Genomic DNA, 16,664 nt, shown 5'->3' with positions numbered 1-16,664 from the left:
GCCCAGGCTTGCGCCCCGGAAAGGATGCAGTCCAGCAGAGGCGCAAACCCATAATCCCCTGGGATTGATGGCTGCCTATTGAATATATAATATATATATTACAGGGGCACATTCCTTTATCCAAAATTCTGAAATCCAAAAAGCTCCGAAAACTGAAGTTTTTTTCGCCAACAGCTGATGTCACTCAGGTGTGATGTGGCAGCACTAGCAGAGGCCGCCAGGCGTCAGTTGTGGCTCAGCGCTCGTACTGGTTACACATGCATTTGCTGTTCGCTGATATTTTGTGTTCACTGTTGACTCTGTGTTTAATTTCACTGTGAAAATGTCAAAAGGAGCTGCAGATACCCCTATGGGTAACAATGAGAAAAAGAGAAGGAAGCATCTATCATTATCAATAATGCAGAAAGTGGTGTTATTGCAGAAGTTTGATCGTGGCGTGTCTGTGCTGCGTCTTACTGAAGAAAATAGTGTCGGAACTACCACTGTATATGATTTAAACAAACAGAAAGACAAGTTACTGAAGTTTTATAGTGACAGTGACAGTGACGTTCTATATTTATTCCAATAAGTCATTTGCCACGTGTTTGATTCGGTTCGTTTGAAGCTGTATATTTTTGTTTTATTGAATGTTTTTGTTGGAAATAAAATTTTTTCTTGTTATTTTTGCCTAAACAATACAGTATAACAACTATTTATATAGCATTTACATTGTATTAGGTATTATAAGTAATCTAGAGATGATTTAAAGTATACGGGAGGATGTGTAGAGGTTTGGTGCGCCACCGGGTCCTAAAGTCCACCACACTGAGACCGATTAAATAAGGGACTTGAACATACGTGTTTTTTGGTATCGGGGTGGGGGTGGAGGGGGAGTCCGAAATCTGAAAAATTCTGAATTCCGAATTGCAACTGGCCCCAAGGATTTTGGATAAGGGATTGTGGACCTGTATAAAGATAAATCAGTAGTGCAAAAAGAGAGCAATAAGTATGAGGTAGTATTTACGGGTTATTGAATGTTCAGAATTCTGATGGAGGAGGGGAAGAAGCTGTTCTTAAAATGTTGAGTGTGGGTCTTCAGGCTCTTGTACCTCTTCCTTGAGCACTGGGAGATTAACAATAAATGTTGTTGTATGTGTATTGTATTTGTGTTTTGGTGAATATTATTGTCTTTCTTATTAAATCTGTGTAAGCAGATGTCTGTTATAATATCATTACTGGAGGAATAATGCACAATTAAATGCTCTTCCTACAATTCCCATCACAATATCTAAGGACACATAGGATTGATAGGTGTATAAAGACTAAGTAGATTCTCCAATTCGACATCTCCATTGACATGTTGTAAGAATACAACAGGAACCTTTCTTCCTGTTGATCTAACTAATCTGTGATACTGACCCTAATTAAAATAGAAGTAAGACTTATACACAACTGTTTGTCATAACTTTATTTGATATATAATAACATGACAAAAGCAATGCATGACTGGAAGTCTACTTGCACTTAAAATGTTAGGCTTAGAAAAATACAGTATATTGGCATTGTGACTGAACCTGATCCACGTGTAGTGCTCCAGACCAATCCTCACAGCCACGATCACTGCCAAGGTGGCGTTATTCTAGTGGATCTATGGGCATGAACCTGCACAAGAAACAAAATTACATCATTTAGATATTGAAACCATAACTTCAACCATCTATAGGATGAGCATCAATGGATTAGAATGGCTTATTCTTAAAAAAGTGATAGTAATATCAGAATTGAAAGAAAATTTAAGAATACACAAAAGACACTAATAATATGACTGACTTTTCCATTTCATTCCAACAGACATTGCTTATGAAAATGGTTCACCTTGTATTATATAGAAAACTAAACACATTAAACTCTGCTATTGAAACCTAATTCTTTGCTTCCTCCCTAATCATTGTTCAGCCAGGAAACTATAGATATTGGAGTGTATTGTCATTTCAATTGCAGGTGGGAATCTCCCAGTGCTTGAAGAATATATTTTACCCATTACACTGTGTGTGAGATTTAAAACAATGATTATATACACATATCTGACATTTTTAATACATCAGAGCAATTCTTTCACCTGCGCAGGGTAGCTTCAATGAAATGTGGCTGTACTTCTCCTTTGAAATTTGACTTTAAAAACTTCTAAGTGAATTTATCAAACTATGTACATGTCACCTTGAGATTCATTTTCTTGCAAGCAATTACAGAAATACAATATAATTTATTTAAGAAGACTACAAATAACCAAGACTGACAAACAACCAAAATACAAAAGACAAATCATGTAAATAATAAATAAATAAACAACATTAAGAACATCAGTTGTTGAGTCCTTGAAAGTATGTTGTGGAGAAAGTTCAGTGTTGAGGTGAGTGAAGTTATTCATACTGGTTAAGGAGTCTAATGGTCGTAGGGTAATAATTGTTCTTTAACCTGATAGTTTGGGACCTAAGGCTCCTGTACCTCTTGCCAGAGGGCAGAAGCAAGAAGACAGCATGGGGTCCTTGATGATGGATGCTGCTTTCTTGTGGCAGAGCTCTGTAAATGCTGGCACAGACATATGCAGCCAACAGCATGCGCCACAAGGCTGCCTGTACTGCCAGTTATACGTACTACACCAGTGGACTTCCCATGGAGGCTAATAGAATAGGCTGACCTTCTGCAGACTTCCCAGCTCATGGAGTGCCTAGTAAACCTGTGCCAGGTCAATCCTGGAACAAGAACAGCAATCAATAGGAAGAAATGTATACCTAGAGAATGGCAAGGAGATCTCTTTATTTGACTCAGTTTGGTCAATGTAAATGTATTTAATTGTTAAGTATGTGCTTTGTTTTCCATCGTAGTTTTTTGAATAATCCGATTTTTTTTAAGTTTGATTTTTTTCATACACCTCCTTGGTGTTTTTGAATGTTTGCGAACATCTTTTGGATCTTGGTGATATTGTGGTCTAGGGTTTCTTTGGAAGTCAAAAACGAGGCACAAAACTTGTTGCCTACAGCCGCATTATTAAGTTTTACAAGAATGAAGAAAGTACAATGGAAGAAGAGCCGAGAGAACAAAGAAAAGACAAAGAAATAAAACAAATATGGCCATCTCATACTCAAGACTACTAAGATGGCGACACATTCAGTTGCAAAAACCTCTCTGGGTCCAATCAAGGGTGCAGTTATTCTCCTTTACTTTTTTTTATGATCACAAGACACTGAACATCAAGTACTATAAGTCAACCCCACTATCGAGTTGCTTGATAGTGGTGGAGCTGGACTTGTAGTGTACCATGTTCCAGCCTGCTACACTGCAACAGAGGCAGTGCACAGTCTAACCGATGGTGCAGATGATTGTCTTGGATGTTCTTCATGTGATTGCGGTAACGTAGAATGACACAAGTCTGATTCGCTGGTTCATTTGCGAGACCCACATGGCGGGGGGAGCTGCGTGTCCTTGACTGATGCATGGACCAGGCTCTCAAGCCGCAGGGCTGCCTGTTGCAGCCGCCCAGGTGAGGTGACACCAGAGGTGGTGTGGAGGAGAGCAGAGGGGCTGGAGTCCTTGTTGGATTGAGGCTGGCCCCCAAACCCCCTGTTGGTGCTGCCCTCCAGTGTTTGCTTGGTGCAAAACGAGCTGGAATGCATTCACCCACGGCTGCAGTAGCGTGTGATGAGAACTGCCGCACGCTTGCTCTTGCAGAAATGTGGCTCCAGGCCAACACCTCATGCACCACCAATCTACAGGCCACGACACTGAGGGACTCGGGGTGTATTATTATTTTTATTTGTGACCATATGTTTTTCTGCTATCATAATTATTTGTGCTATTTGTGCCTCGTGCTGTGTGATTTTTGTACTATGTTTTTCACCTCTGCCCAGGGAAACTCTGCTTCATTTGGCTGTATTCATGTGTATGGATGAATTACAATTAAACTTAAACTTGAAGACTACAGATAGCAAGAAACTTCAATGATAACAATTAACCTATGAAATAGACTGGTTCAAGTGGAATGACATCTGCTACTGACAAACTTCCAGAGAAATGCAGAAGGAACTGTACCATAATTATTGGTATATTCACTGAGCAATTACTTGGATATAACTGATTATATAAAGATACATGCAAGCATAGGGAGGTTAAACTACAAGAAAAACAAAAAACTCTACATGTTAATCCAACACATTGTAGATCAGGGGTTCCCAGTCTGGGGATCTACAAACCCCTCAGTTAAAGGTAGGGGTCCATGGCATAAAAAACGTTAGGAGCCACTGCCACAGATGTTCACAATCATTCAGTTTAAAGAATAAATGTATTAGTTGCGAAGCTGGGGAGTAGGACTTCGCTAATTGTCAAAGCCATTCTATGGTGGAAATTGCCCTGCACTGGATCATGATGTATCGCATGATGTGCGAGATTGCAATGTCAAAGGTTAAGGAAATTTGCAATTTCAGGGTCAAAAGAAAATTTGCCCCATTACTGTTCACTTCCCAATGCACTATTTAAGGGGATTCGAGAGCTATTATGTGTTTTGAGGTGAAGTGTTTTAAGTTAAGTGGGGTTAGTTGGGTCAAGACAGACATTATTCAATGCCTACTTCAGATTCATACTTGTTAAACTAACTGGTATATGCTTGATTTAATATCATTTGTAATTAACTAAAACAACAGAAATGATAAATCAAAACCTGCAGATTTAGGAAATCTAACATCAAACAGACAATGTTGTAAATACTCAGCAGGTCAGGCTGCATCTGTGGAAAGAGTAAGTTACTATTCAGATCATAGACCTTCCATTTCCTTTTCCTACCGCAGATGCTGAATATTTCCAACATTTTCTTATTTACTTAAAGTAAGCAGCAATCTTGGAAGCAGGGATACAGAGTGTGTGGAGCAAGAGAGATTCTCTACAATACCAGCTGAGCTACAGTGCCACCAGAGGGTGGAATTACAACACTGCAAAGTTCTACAGACAGTTTTCACCAGAAATGTGATGAAAGGAACTTAAGTCTGAGAAATGTTGTCAACAGGTACCGAGTTTTTATTGAAAGGAAATACGTGGATCGAGAATAATTTTATGTATTACTGATCACGTCTCGCCTTTTCCATTTGAAAATGGCCAAGCACATAGATACCACACTTCAGTTTTCAGAATTTAGCAAAAATGTAAAATAATCATGGAATAAATACCATTTGTGTTTTGGTACTGTGATTGAGTATAAGTTTCCAGGACACTACCTCAACTGTATTTGCTTCTGCAAACAAATTTCATTGTCAAGTGAATCTTTGAACAATACTGCTAAAGGAACAAGCAACAACATCACCCATGCATATCTCCAGATAGTCATAAACAACACCAGAGGGAAAAAGCCAAGGGTAAGGGTACATTTGTCATGCTCCAGAGAATTTCCTTCCTGAATTCATGGTATTACTTTGAGGAAGGGAAGGGTTAGATTGATCTTGGAGTAGGTTAAAAGGTTGGCACAGCATTGTGGGCCAAAGGGCCTGTATTGTGTTGCACTGTTCTGTTGTTACATTTGAAATAGTACACCACATTTGTAACAATTCTATTTAAATTGTTTCAGAAAGTATCTAACAAGGCAGCAGTGGGGAATTCAAGAGTCCTTCCGCACTATGGAGATTATCCAATTGTTTGAAAACCTTTCCAAGAAAAGGCTAATTTGGGAAGTATTACGGAAAGAGATTTTCCATAAGTTTGCTAGCATTGAGAAGAAAGCTCCAGAGCTTGAGAGGCCTGGAACAGACCTCAGATTGTAGGCCACTGATGAAGGCCAGAGCAGACCACGTGTACATAGGGGCTGGAAAATAGGATAGACAGAGTCATTTCAGTTGATAAGTAGATTTCACTTGAAGACTGGAGTTAATTAGAAGTCAAGTGATCAGGAAATACAGGAGTTAATAAGTAAGTGATGGCTGGAGAAAGGACATGCAATGCTGCCGCTGAGATTGGGTAAAAGTCTTCTCATTAAAATAAGGAGAATAAGCATATGAAAGGAAGATTGAGGAAATCAGTGAGAAACTAATGTAGAGCCAGTGGAAGTGGGAGGATTGTCTGAGAAGGGGAGAAGCAGAAATCCCACCTTTCCCGGAAGTCCTGGGAGTCTCCCACATTTTGATAGCGGCTTCCTGACGCCCACAAATTATATACAATATCCCAGAAATCGATTTTTTGAGACCGAGCGAGTGGGAGGGAGGGGGGGAGAGAGACACACATAGAGGGAGAGAGAACAAGTGACAGACATAGTGAGAGAGTGACAGAGAGAGCATCCTGATTGGTCTCTCGTTGTGCTAAGTAGACTTATCAGTTTTCTCGGTAGGCGGGCTTTACAGTCGACCTCTCTCCTCTTTCATTGTCCATCAGTTCTGTTTAGTGTCCTGCAGCACCATGGCAGAGTGTTCCAAAAAAAAGAAAATATAAAACATACTTCACCCCAGACTACACTAAAGTGTACCCCTGCCTAATAGGGGTCAAAAATAATGACTGTGTTGCTCGCAACAGTGAGTTTTCTATTGCCCATGGTGGGTTAAATGACTGTAAAAGACATGTTGAGGTGAGTTTAACTGGTATCATTCATTCATTAGCATAGCTAACGTTATTTAAACTAGCTGGCTAGCTGCTAAGGAGCTACTCTATTGATGTCCTACGTGATGAGGCCAAACTCCCTGCAGACATGCTTAAAGTTGTAATAGAATAAAAAGATGACTCCATGATAATATAATATAAATACATATTTTAATGTCACATTTTCTGCATAAGACAATATAATAAGGATACACCTTATGGTTTTATTTCTTTTAGGGACCACAACATATTAGGGGGGCTAAGCGCAGGGAACTCTGCTCAAGTATTTTGAATTTGGCAGAGAGATTTCCAAACGTGATCAAGGCAGCTGCAAGAGAACAGCTCCACTCGGAAGTCCTGGATTATGTCTCAATTAACCTTAAAGGACTGGTGCCAAACTACAAAAGTTTGCCAGTTGATGAGTTCTGGGGGAAGCTGTCCAAAGTAAAATCTGTGAGCACAGGACAGTTGAGATTCAAAGAGCTCTGCCAGTTGATGAAGCTGCTTTTGGTGCTGCCAAATTCTAATTGTGATGTAGAAAGGGCATTCAGCATGGTGCGTCACATTAAGACAGAATTCAGAAGTCAGCTGTCTTAAAAAACACTTGTGAATCTGATGTCTTACAAAATTAACAAATTCATTGACACAGACTGCTATGAGGTTGAGACTTCTGGTTGAGACCTCCCTGAAAATGAGTTTTTGCAGGGTGGGATGTCTGGGAGAGGTAAGGAAGAACAAAGTTGGTGCAATTTGTTGCCATTTTCTTGTCGTGAGACAGAGATACTGGGTTAGGAAATCTCTTCCAAGGTGCAAGTGATCAAGACCCTGAGGGCTGTAGAGAAAAGTTTACCCCATTAGGTGGCGTCTTTAAACTGATATGGAAGCTATAGCATATCAGTGACAATCTTACAATTACAGACGGGAAGGATTTGTAGTAAAATATGGTGTAACAGGAAGCTATCACAGGTCAGTGATCTCAGCGGAATACTTCTTAGTGTTAAAGAGACGTCTATATCAGAATTCTATGCAAATATTTACATGAGAATCCCCACAAAAATATCATTCTGTACTCACATTGGCACACAAAACTTGTGTAATGATTTTCATTCATTTACCTGTTTGAGGAACACGCTTGTATTTGTATGCCAGGCAGAGATGTTCCTGCCGTTTTCTGACAATGCGCTGTGTTTTATGGGTCAGTCCTACTGGATCGCGCGAGAAGATGAATGAATAGCTGTCCGCACATGTCCTATTTTCATATAGCTTTCGGCAGGTATACGTAATGGCATAATTATCATAATCTGTGTCAATAATCCAGTGATCATCATCTGAAAGAAAGAAAGATTCCAATGTATTCTGTATCCCAATGAACAATCACGTAATCCAAGAGTTTATTCCATTTAACAATTGTTAACTATTCCAGAGTTCCCTTGCCCAGTATCCTTTCTATTGTCCTTCATGAACATAAACTCATGCAAATTCTATTGTACATGCCGTAAATATACCAAATGCTGTTTATCCCTGATCTTTGTGCTTCTTGACCATCACTGCAACCCGACCTTAGTTATAAGATTCTCAACCTTGTTTTCAAATTTCTCTTGATCTCACTCCTTCAAATCTTTGTAATCTTATTTGCTCCTACAATCAAGATGAATGTGTTGCTGCAATCCTTGTGATTTTTTTTCATTAAGTTGTAAGGTCCTATTTAAATAAAGCCTGTTGCCAATTGTACACCATCTGCACTATTCTGCTTCCCATACTAAAGACTACAGAGCTAGACCAGTTACTTCGTTTGGTCATGGACTACTAGCAGAACATAACCCTCAGAGGTCCACCACTCCATACACACAACTGCATGTTCAAGAACCCATTCTGTCTGCAAAAGGATAAATTCTCCATTGCAAACATTCATGAGGGAACACTATTTCCACCTCCCTAATTGATCTACCCACATAAATTTAAATATTCCTTTCTCTGCTCAGACCAAAAAAAATTGAAACAGAAGTAAAATGTAAAATGTCAGGAGAGAAAGCAAGGAAAAATAAACACCATAGAGACTCAAGGCACTGCAGATGCTGGAACCTGGAGCAACTACCAAATGTTGTAGGACTTCAATGGGTCAGGCAGCATCTTTAGAGGGAGACAGATAGATTCAGGTCAAGATGAATGATTTGTAATATCTTGATTTGGGATGTTCCATATCCTTCTGCATTCTACGCCCTTAAATCAAGCAAAATCTCCTCCTCCCTGTACATATTCCTGGATGATGGAATAGATGGTTTTCTTGCAAAGTTTACGGATGATATGAAGATAGGTGGAGGGGCAGGCTGTTTTGAGGAAATAGAGGAGCTACAAAAGGACTTAGACAGATTAGGAAAATGGGCAAAAAAAGTGGCAGATGGAATAGAGTGTTGAGAAGTGTATGGCCATGCACTTTGGTAGAAGAAATAGGAGGGTAGGATATTTTCTAAGTGGAAAGATAATTCAAAGCTCTGAGGCACAAAGTCTCAGATTGGGACTCCAATTGGGAGTCCTTGTGCAGGATTTCCTAAAGGTTAATTTGCAGGTTGAGTTTGTGGTGAGGAAAGTAAATGCAATGTTAGCATTCATTTCAAGAGGACTAGAATTTTAAAGCAAGGATGTAATGTTGAGGCTTGCGTATTGTGAGCAGCTTTGGGCCCATTAGCTTAGAAAGGATGCGCTGACGCTGGAAAAGGGTTCAAAGGAGGTTCATGAAAATGATTCCAGGATTGAGTAGCTTGTCATATAAAGAGCATTTAATGGCTCTGGGCCTGTATTTACTAGAATTCAGAAGAATGAAGTCACCGAAACCTATCAAATGTTGAAAGGCCTTGATAGAGTGGATGTGGAGGATGTTTCCTATGGTGGGAGAGTCTAAAACCAGAGGACACAGCCTCAGAATAGAGGGGTGTCCTTTTAGAACAGAGATGAGGAGGAATTTCTTTAGCAAGAGAGTGATGGATCTGTGGAATTCTTTACCTTATGGTCTAATTGGTTTGCCCAATTTGAGTTTACTGTTCTGACAGGGGTTGAAAATGTTTTATGTTTTATGCTGTTATTTAGATCACTGAGATGGTCTAACATGAAGACAAAAGTTACTATTGTACGAGTGGTAATTGATAAAGTTTGTGGCCTAAGGTAGAAGGAGTCAATTTTGGAAAACCTAGCACATTTATATTTCAACATAGTCCCCTCCTACATGTACGCACTTAGTCCAGCAGTCGTGGAGCATATGGATCCCTTCTTTGTAGAAGTGGTCCACAGCAGGGGTGATTGATAAGTTCGTGCCTTAAGGGTAGAAGGAGATGAGTTATTAACTTCAAACTTTCTGCATAATCACTCAAAGAATTGAACTGCACGTGCATGTAACAAGAGCGTCCTGGACCTCCAGGTGGTCCACAGCAGGGGTGATTGATAAGTTTGTGGCCTAAGGTAGAAGGAGATGAGTTATACAGCTCTTGTTACATGCACGTGCAGTTCAACTCTTTGAGTGAAAATGCAGAAAGTTTGAAGTTAATAACTCATCTCCTTCTACCTTTGGCCACGTCAATCACCCCTGCTGTGGACCACTTTCTGGAGGTCCAAGACGCCAACTGCTACAAAGAAGGGATCCATATGCTCCACAACAGCTGGACTAGGTGTGTAAATGTAGGAAAAATAAATGTGCTAGGTTTTCTAAAATTGACTCTTTCTACCTTAGGCCATGAACTTATCAATCACCCTTCGTAAATGTCACCGACAATTTGTCCTGGTTCGGGGACATTACAGCAAAGAAAGCACACTGATGTCACTATTCCATCAGGAAACTAAGGAGATTCAGTGTGTATCTGATGACTCTTACCAATTCTCACAGATGCACCAGTAAAGCATCCTATTCAGATGCGTCATGGATTGATATGACAACTGCTACATCCAAGACCACAAGAAATTACAGAGAGTTGTGAACACAGCTCAATTTGAAACACAAACTAGCCCCCTCTCATTGATACTGCTACACTTCTGCCTCAGAAAGCCAACATAATCAAAAACCCAGCCCACCCCTCTCCCTTCAGGCAGGAGGAAAGGTTTGACAGTAGGAACCACCAGACTTAAGACAGCGTCTATCCCCCTGTTGTCAGACTCTTGAATGGTCCTTTCATCTGCTGACACGATCTCCCAATCTATCTTGTTGAGGTCCACTTACAACTTATTCATCTAACTGCACTTCACTTTTTCTACAGAGTATAGAGATCTACAACACAATATTCCACATTCTGTGTTTCTTTCTACTTCTTTGATGCACTTATGTATTACATAATCTGACTGGATGGCATGCAACAACTGAAATGGTTTATTATTGCCATATGTACCAAGATGCAGTGAAAAGCTTGTCTTGCATACTGTTCATACACATCAGATCATTACGCAGTACATTGAGGTAGAACAATGTAAAAGAATGACAGAATGCAGACGAAAGTGTGACAGTTGCAGAGGAAGTGCAATGCAAATAAACAATAAGGTGCAAGATCATAATAATGTAGATTGTGAGGTCAAGAGTTCATCTTATCGCACTTATCAAAAAACAAATGTTTTTCACTGTATTTCAGTACATGTGACACTAACAGACCAATGCTTATAAAATCTTAGCTTCTGGTTTAGGGCACATTGCCAGAACTACAGGAAAAGAGTTCTGGCTGGCCTGGCTGTCATTCAACTCCAGAGGGTAGATTTATGAGGATGTTACTGGGACTGATGGGCTTGGGTTATAAGGAGAGGCTGGATAGGCTAGAGCTTTCTTCCTGTGAGTACTGGAGGTTGAGGAGTGACATTATAGAAGGTAATAAAATTATGAGGAGCACAGCTAAGGCGAATAGCCAAAGTCTTTCCCCTAGAGTGGAGCAGTTTGAAACAAGAGAGCATAGGTTTAGAAGGAGAGGGGAAAGATTTAAAAGGAACCAGAGCGACAACTTTTTCACACAGAGAGTGGTGGGTGCATGGATCCAGCTGCTGCAGAAGTGTTAGAGACGGACACAGTTAAGAGGTTTGGACAGTTACAGATATAAAGTTATGGACCAAATACAGGCAAATAGGATTAGCCCAAGTAGGCAGGTGAGCAGGGATTCGTTGGGACACAGGGTCTGCTCCTGTGCTGCGTAAGTCTATGAATTTAACTGCAAGATTTTCTAACTCCCTGCAAATATGTAGAGTTCGAGACAGCTTTAAAGTGGCTACAGTTGGTCCATTTCCCAGGAAAGACAAGATCACTGGATTAAATGATTATAGGCCAATTGCTCTGACTTCAATAGTGATGAAAATCTTTGTGTGTCTGATGTTGGCTTACCTTAAATCCATTACTGATCCCTTTTCTTGACCCACCATGGTTTGCTTGTAGACCAAATTGCTCCTTGAGGATGCAGTTAACTTGAGCCTTCATTACATTCTTCAACACTTGGACACCCCCAACACCTATTTGAAGATCTTGTTTTGTGGATTTTAGCTCTGCCTTCAACGTTATTGCTCCAGAGCTGCTCTACAGCAAGCTGATCCAGCTAGCTGTACCCTAAAGTAATACAGTGGAATACAACCACTGGAGCCACAACCACAGCAAGGCTGGGCTCCTATTTGTCTGATCCGGTGTCTATAAGGACAGCTCTCCCCAGGGCTGTGTTCTTTCACCCCCTCCTGTTCTTACTATATACAAATGACTGTACCTCTACAGACAAATCCATTAAGATCCTAATGTTCGTGGATGATATAACTGTAGTTGGTCTCATCTCTAATAATGATGTGATCTGCTGTCAGTGGTAGATTTGCAGCACTGAGTGCTCATAATAACCTTGAGCTTAATGCAATCAAGACACTGAAAATCAGGAATGACTTCTGCCAAAAAAAAACTCCTACCTGCCTCCCCCCCTCAAATTAACGGTCAGGCTATGTCTGTGTTTGAGTCATTCAAATTCTTGGAGATTACCATTACCAATTGAAGTGGGACCAGCACGTCACTAGGAACAGAGATTGTTCTTCCTACACCAGCTTAGGAAACTCAACACCTCAGGGCATATCCTGATGAGTTTTTACTCAAAGTCATTATTGAGTGTTGTGACCACCTCCATCACCGTTTGGTTTCCCGCCACCTCCGCCCTCTCCAGGTCCAAGTTACAGCAAGCGGTTCACTCAGCGGAGATCACTGGACGCCAGCTAACGACAATAAAAAACCTGTTCATCACCAGAGTGAAGAACAGAGCTGAAAATTTTACTGCTGACTCCTTCCCACCCTCGCGGTCACCTCTTCACCAAATTGAAATCAGGGAGATGCTACACGTCCATCACCACCAGGACTGCACATCATCTCAAAGCATCTTTCCAGTAGCTATCCTGCTTCTCAGCAAAACACACTCGGGTGTAATACCCTAAATGTCCCTGCACAACATCTGTTCCATGGTCATTACTGCAACTTTGTTCTGTTGATAATAATTGATTCTGTTGGTATGTTCACAATTATTTGTTTGTTTGTCTGTCGATATTTGCACGTGACCACTCTGCTCACGGATGTTTGCACTAATGTCCTGAATATCGTTGGTTGCTATTGTGTTGTCTGTTATGGTACTGTATTGTCCTGTGCTTTATGCTTGGCACTGAACCACAATCAATTCTGGTATGGTTCACATACTGGCAATGAAGTGATGCTGATTCTCGTTTCCAGTTTGACTTGCACTGGGTCGTGGTGTGGTCTCTCCCCGACCCCCACCCCCACCCACGTCCATCCGACACCGGTTACTCACTGCCTTTCTGGAGGTACTCGGCTGCTCCCCAGTACTTCAGTTTGAATTTGGCAGGGTTGGCCGTGTTGTTGAAGGTCCCCATCATTTCGGCGCACACAATCCAATCTCTAGAAAAGTTCATGAGAGAGAGAGAGAAAAAAAGAAGGCAGTCAGCACAGAACCGAGTGTGGGATTGGGGTTGAGTAAATGCTGTGTCGCAAACACTCACGGTAGTAAAGTGACCAGCCCGGTCGCTTTGGCAATCATGGTCTCATTTTCGATCTTGAAGTCGGCGTGAATGTTACTCTCGAGGAACAGACCCTCGGGATCTTTCTTTGCGAAGGCGTACCATTTTCCGGTGTACTGCGAGAGAGTAAGGGGAGGGCGGTTAGGGCTGGAGGTCACCTCCTGGTCTCCTGCTCACCCCAGGCTCGCCGAGACACGGACTTACCCGGGTCTTGTTGAAGTTTTCCTTCACTTGGAAGTTGTCCACTACGCAGTCGGACCTGGCGGAGCAGCTGGACATGGAAACCAGTGCTACCAGAAGCGCGGGGATCGCACACCGCAACATCGTCCGCGGGCTCCCTGCGGAGAGGAGTCATATATTACACGTTATGAAGCAAATCCTCCCGGCCTTTGCAAAGGATCTGATTCAAACTGCTGACGGTGTCCTGGTAAATACCAAAGTCAGGTCACATTTACCGTGTAGTATAAATCTCAACAACCGCTCAGATTCTAATCAAGCGTTTACCTTTAGCCAGATGTGAATAAAGCGCTTTGAGAAATTCTTCGAAGTGATAGTTCCCTCTGTGCAACTATATACAAAAACCACCCTCACCCACAACTCGTGTCATCTGTCTTTCGTAATCAGCCGTTCCCTCCCCCACCCAAACTGGGTAAAGCATTGGAATGTAAATCATTGACAGAAACAGTTACCCAACAGCGGGATTGATCACATCTCTTTTCCCAGTTAACCCTCCAGGCGTAGCGCGCTTTGTCCATTTCACCACCACCCAAGGGCGGGCGGACACATTCACGGAAAGATTCTCAACACTGATGTTGCATTGCACAGTAACGTGTGTATTGCTCAAGACTTCCAGCGTCTGCAGAATCTCTTGTGCTGCACGCACACCAGAAAAGATAGATTGTTTATTCCCCTCCGTGGATATGCACTCAAAATACCGGAGGAAATCGGCAAGTCGGGCAGCGTCTATGCCATTTCGGGCGAGACCTTTCATCCATTGATGCTGCCTGACCTGTTGAGTCCCTCCAGTGTTTTGTGTGTGTTACACTGGATTTCCAGCATCTGCAGAATCCCTTGAGTACATGTTGAGTTCCTCGTGCGTGTGTGCGTGTGCGTGTGCAGGCAGCCCATTTTCCTCGCCACATTTGCCAAGTATTCCCTAAAGACGAGGAGGGGCTGGATCCTTGACAGTACGCAGATGCCCTTCAAATACTTGGGATGGTTTAATGTTTCCTCGCCCTGTATAGTCACTTTTCCTTTACATAATTCTAACCATTCTACAATAAGGGACACTAATGTTTACAGCTAGAGGCTTATGTAGTGATCACAAATGTTTGTATGGTTAGCTGGATTTTGGTCACTGACATAATGAAATGCACTTTGTACCAAAGAATATATTTGTTAAAACGATGTTATCTGCACACATTGACTTTAGCTTTTGTCCGCAAATGTATTCTGGATCCTAAAGTCTGTCAAGTTCACAGTACATCTGAGTTTTGAACTTTTTGCTACACAATTTAATAGGACCTGTACCCTAAATTACATATACGGAGCTTTGCTTGCTAATGTATCAAACAGAAGAGATTCTCTGGGATGTATATTTATAAAACTTTAGAACCTATCTTTGGTTGGTAGGAACACACACAAATGCTGGAGGAACTCAACAGGGCAGGCAGCATCTATGGAAAAAAGTACAGTTGATGTTTTGGGCCAAAACCCTTCGCCAGTCCTGCTGAAGGATTTCAGCCTGAAATATCAACTGTACTTTTTTCCATAGATGCTGCCTGGCCTGCTGAGTTCCTCCAGCATTTTGTGTGTGTTGCTCAGATTTCCAGCAGCTGCAGATTTTCTCCTGTTTGTGATTTGGTCTGTAGGTATTGAGATCCTCAGCACCTCAGTGACCCTTTCAGAGAATATTTTACTTTGCAATACAGCAGGAAATAACTGTTGGTGTCATTCCCGTTTTTTCTAAACCTGTTTTCTCAGATCCCTCTTCTCCAACAGGTTGTAACTACAGCTTCTAACAGTCTTCCTGAAACTTGTTAACCTGTCAGTTCTTTTCTTTCTAATTTGAGCTTTGATGTTTTTCTGACAGGCATTGGTGCTGTCAATATCTCAAATGGAAAATGTGAATTCCAAAAAGATGGCTGGCTCCCATATGAACTACTGTAGTTATATAATGGATCCCAGTATTTATGTTGTACCTGTTCTAATGTTACAGTATATTGGCTTCATATTGCCTTTAACATTGATCTTCCATGGTCTTGCTGTTATCTGTTTCTATAACATCGTCCTATCTAATGAGCCTCTAAAACTGTTCCTGTAGCTTTGGCATATTGGATACTCCTGATTAATTTGCTCACAAGTGCCAAATGTAGGCCTAGATGTATAGACCCCAAGCCCTGAAATGACTTTAATAAACATTTCTGTCTCTCCACCTCTCACTCCTTGCATCAAAACCTATTTGCCTATTTTAGTCACCTTTCCTTATTTTTGTTTACAATTCAATTCAATTCAAAAAACGTTATTATCATACTAACCGTACATCAGCTCTGCAGGGCAGAATGAAGACAGCGTTTCCCAGGAGCAGTGCAATCATAACATAACAAACGCAACACTAAATAATAAACATAACAATAAATAGTAAAACACAACAGCCACATGTCAATTAAAATCAAGTTAAAAGTATCCAAAGCAGATTCAGGTAGAGCAGCTATTTAGCAGTCTGACTGCCTGTGGGAGGAAGCTGTTTAGTAGCCTTGTGGTTTTAGTTTTGATTCTCCTGTAATGTTTGCCTGATGGCAGAAGAACAAATAGTTCATGGAGAGGGTGTGAGGGGTCTTTAATGATGTGCCGTGTCTTCTGGAGGCATCAACTCTGAAAGAGGTCTTGGACAGAAGGTAGGGAGACCCCAATAACAATTCTCTGCTCCCCTAACCACCCTCTGCAAGGCTTTTTTGTCGACAGCACTGCAGCTGGAGTACCAGGTTGTGATGCAAAAGGTCAGCACACTCTCAACCACACCTCTGTAGAATGTAGTTAAGATGTTAGTGGGGAGTGATGTTTGTTTA

At 41.3% G+C, this 16,664-nt stretch overlaps 1 protein-coding gene across 2 annotated transcripts; it reads right to left on the bottom strand.

Moving 5' to 3' along the window:
• Positions 1-1,432: 1,432 nt before the first annotated feature.
• Positions 1,433-14,374, bottom strand: rbp4 (retinol binding protein 4, plasma). 2 transcript variants are annotated; one of them, XM_072239749.1, is made up of 6 exons: positions 14,286-14,374; positions 13,801-13,934; positions 13,579-13,712; positions 13,371-13,477; positions 7,704-7,916; positions 1,433-1,641 (listed from the first exon to the last, which is right to left on the bottom strand). In XM_072239749.1, the coding sequence occupies exons 2-6, from the start codon at positions 13,918-13,920 to the stop codon at positions 1,628-1,630; spliced, it is 588 nt and encodes a 195-aa protein (XP_072095850.1). In that variant the 5' UTR covers positions 13,921-13,934; positions 14,286-14,374; the 3' UTR covers positions 1,433-1,627. The 2 variants fall into 2 exon arrangements, with proteins under 2 accessions (XP_072095850.1, XP_072095849.1); XM_072239748.1 differs by lacking the exon at positions 14,286-14,374 and adding an exon at positions 14,101-14,212.
• Positions 14,375-16,664: the final 2,290 nt, after the last annotated feature.

This window comes from Mobula birostris, chromosome 21 (assembly GCF_030028105.1).
Source record: "Mobula birostris isolate sMobBir1 chromosome 21, sMobBir1.hap1, whole genome shotgun sequence".
NCBI lineage: Eukaryota > Metazoa > Chordata > Chondrichthyes > Myliobatiformes > Myliobatidae > Mobula > Mobula birostris.
Note: the sequence above shows the minus strand (reverse complement) of the source record. Positions and strands in the feature narration are given on the sequence as shown.

What these genes read in the sequence shown, in the direction of transcription:
- rbp4 (XM_072239749.1), bottom strand. Translation starts at nt 13,920, where the DNA reads ATGTTGCGGTGTGCGATCCCCGCGCTTCTGGTAGCACTGGTTTCCATG. An exon ending in GGGCTGGTCACTTTACTACC is followed by an intron (nt 13,478 to 13,578) that starts GTGAGTGTTTGC and finishes GAACTTTTCTAG; the next exon opens with AGATTGGATTGTGTGCGCCG. An exon ending in CGAGTACCTCCAGAAAGGCA is followed by an intron (nt 7,917 to 13,370) that starts GTGAGTAACCGG and finishes TCTTTCTTTCAG; the next exon opens with ATGATGATCACTGGATTATT.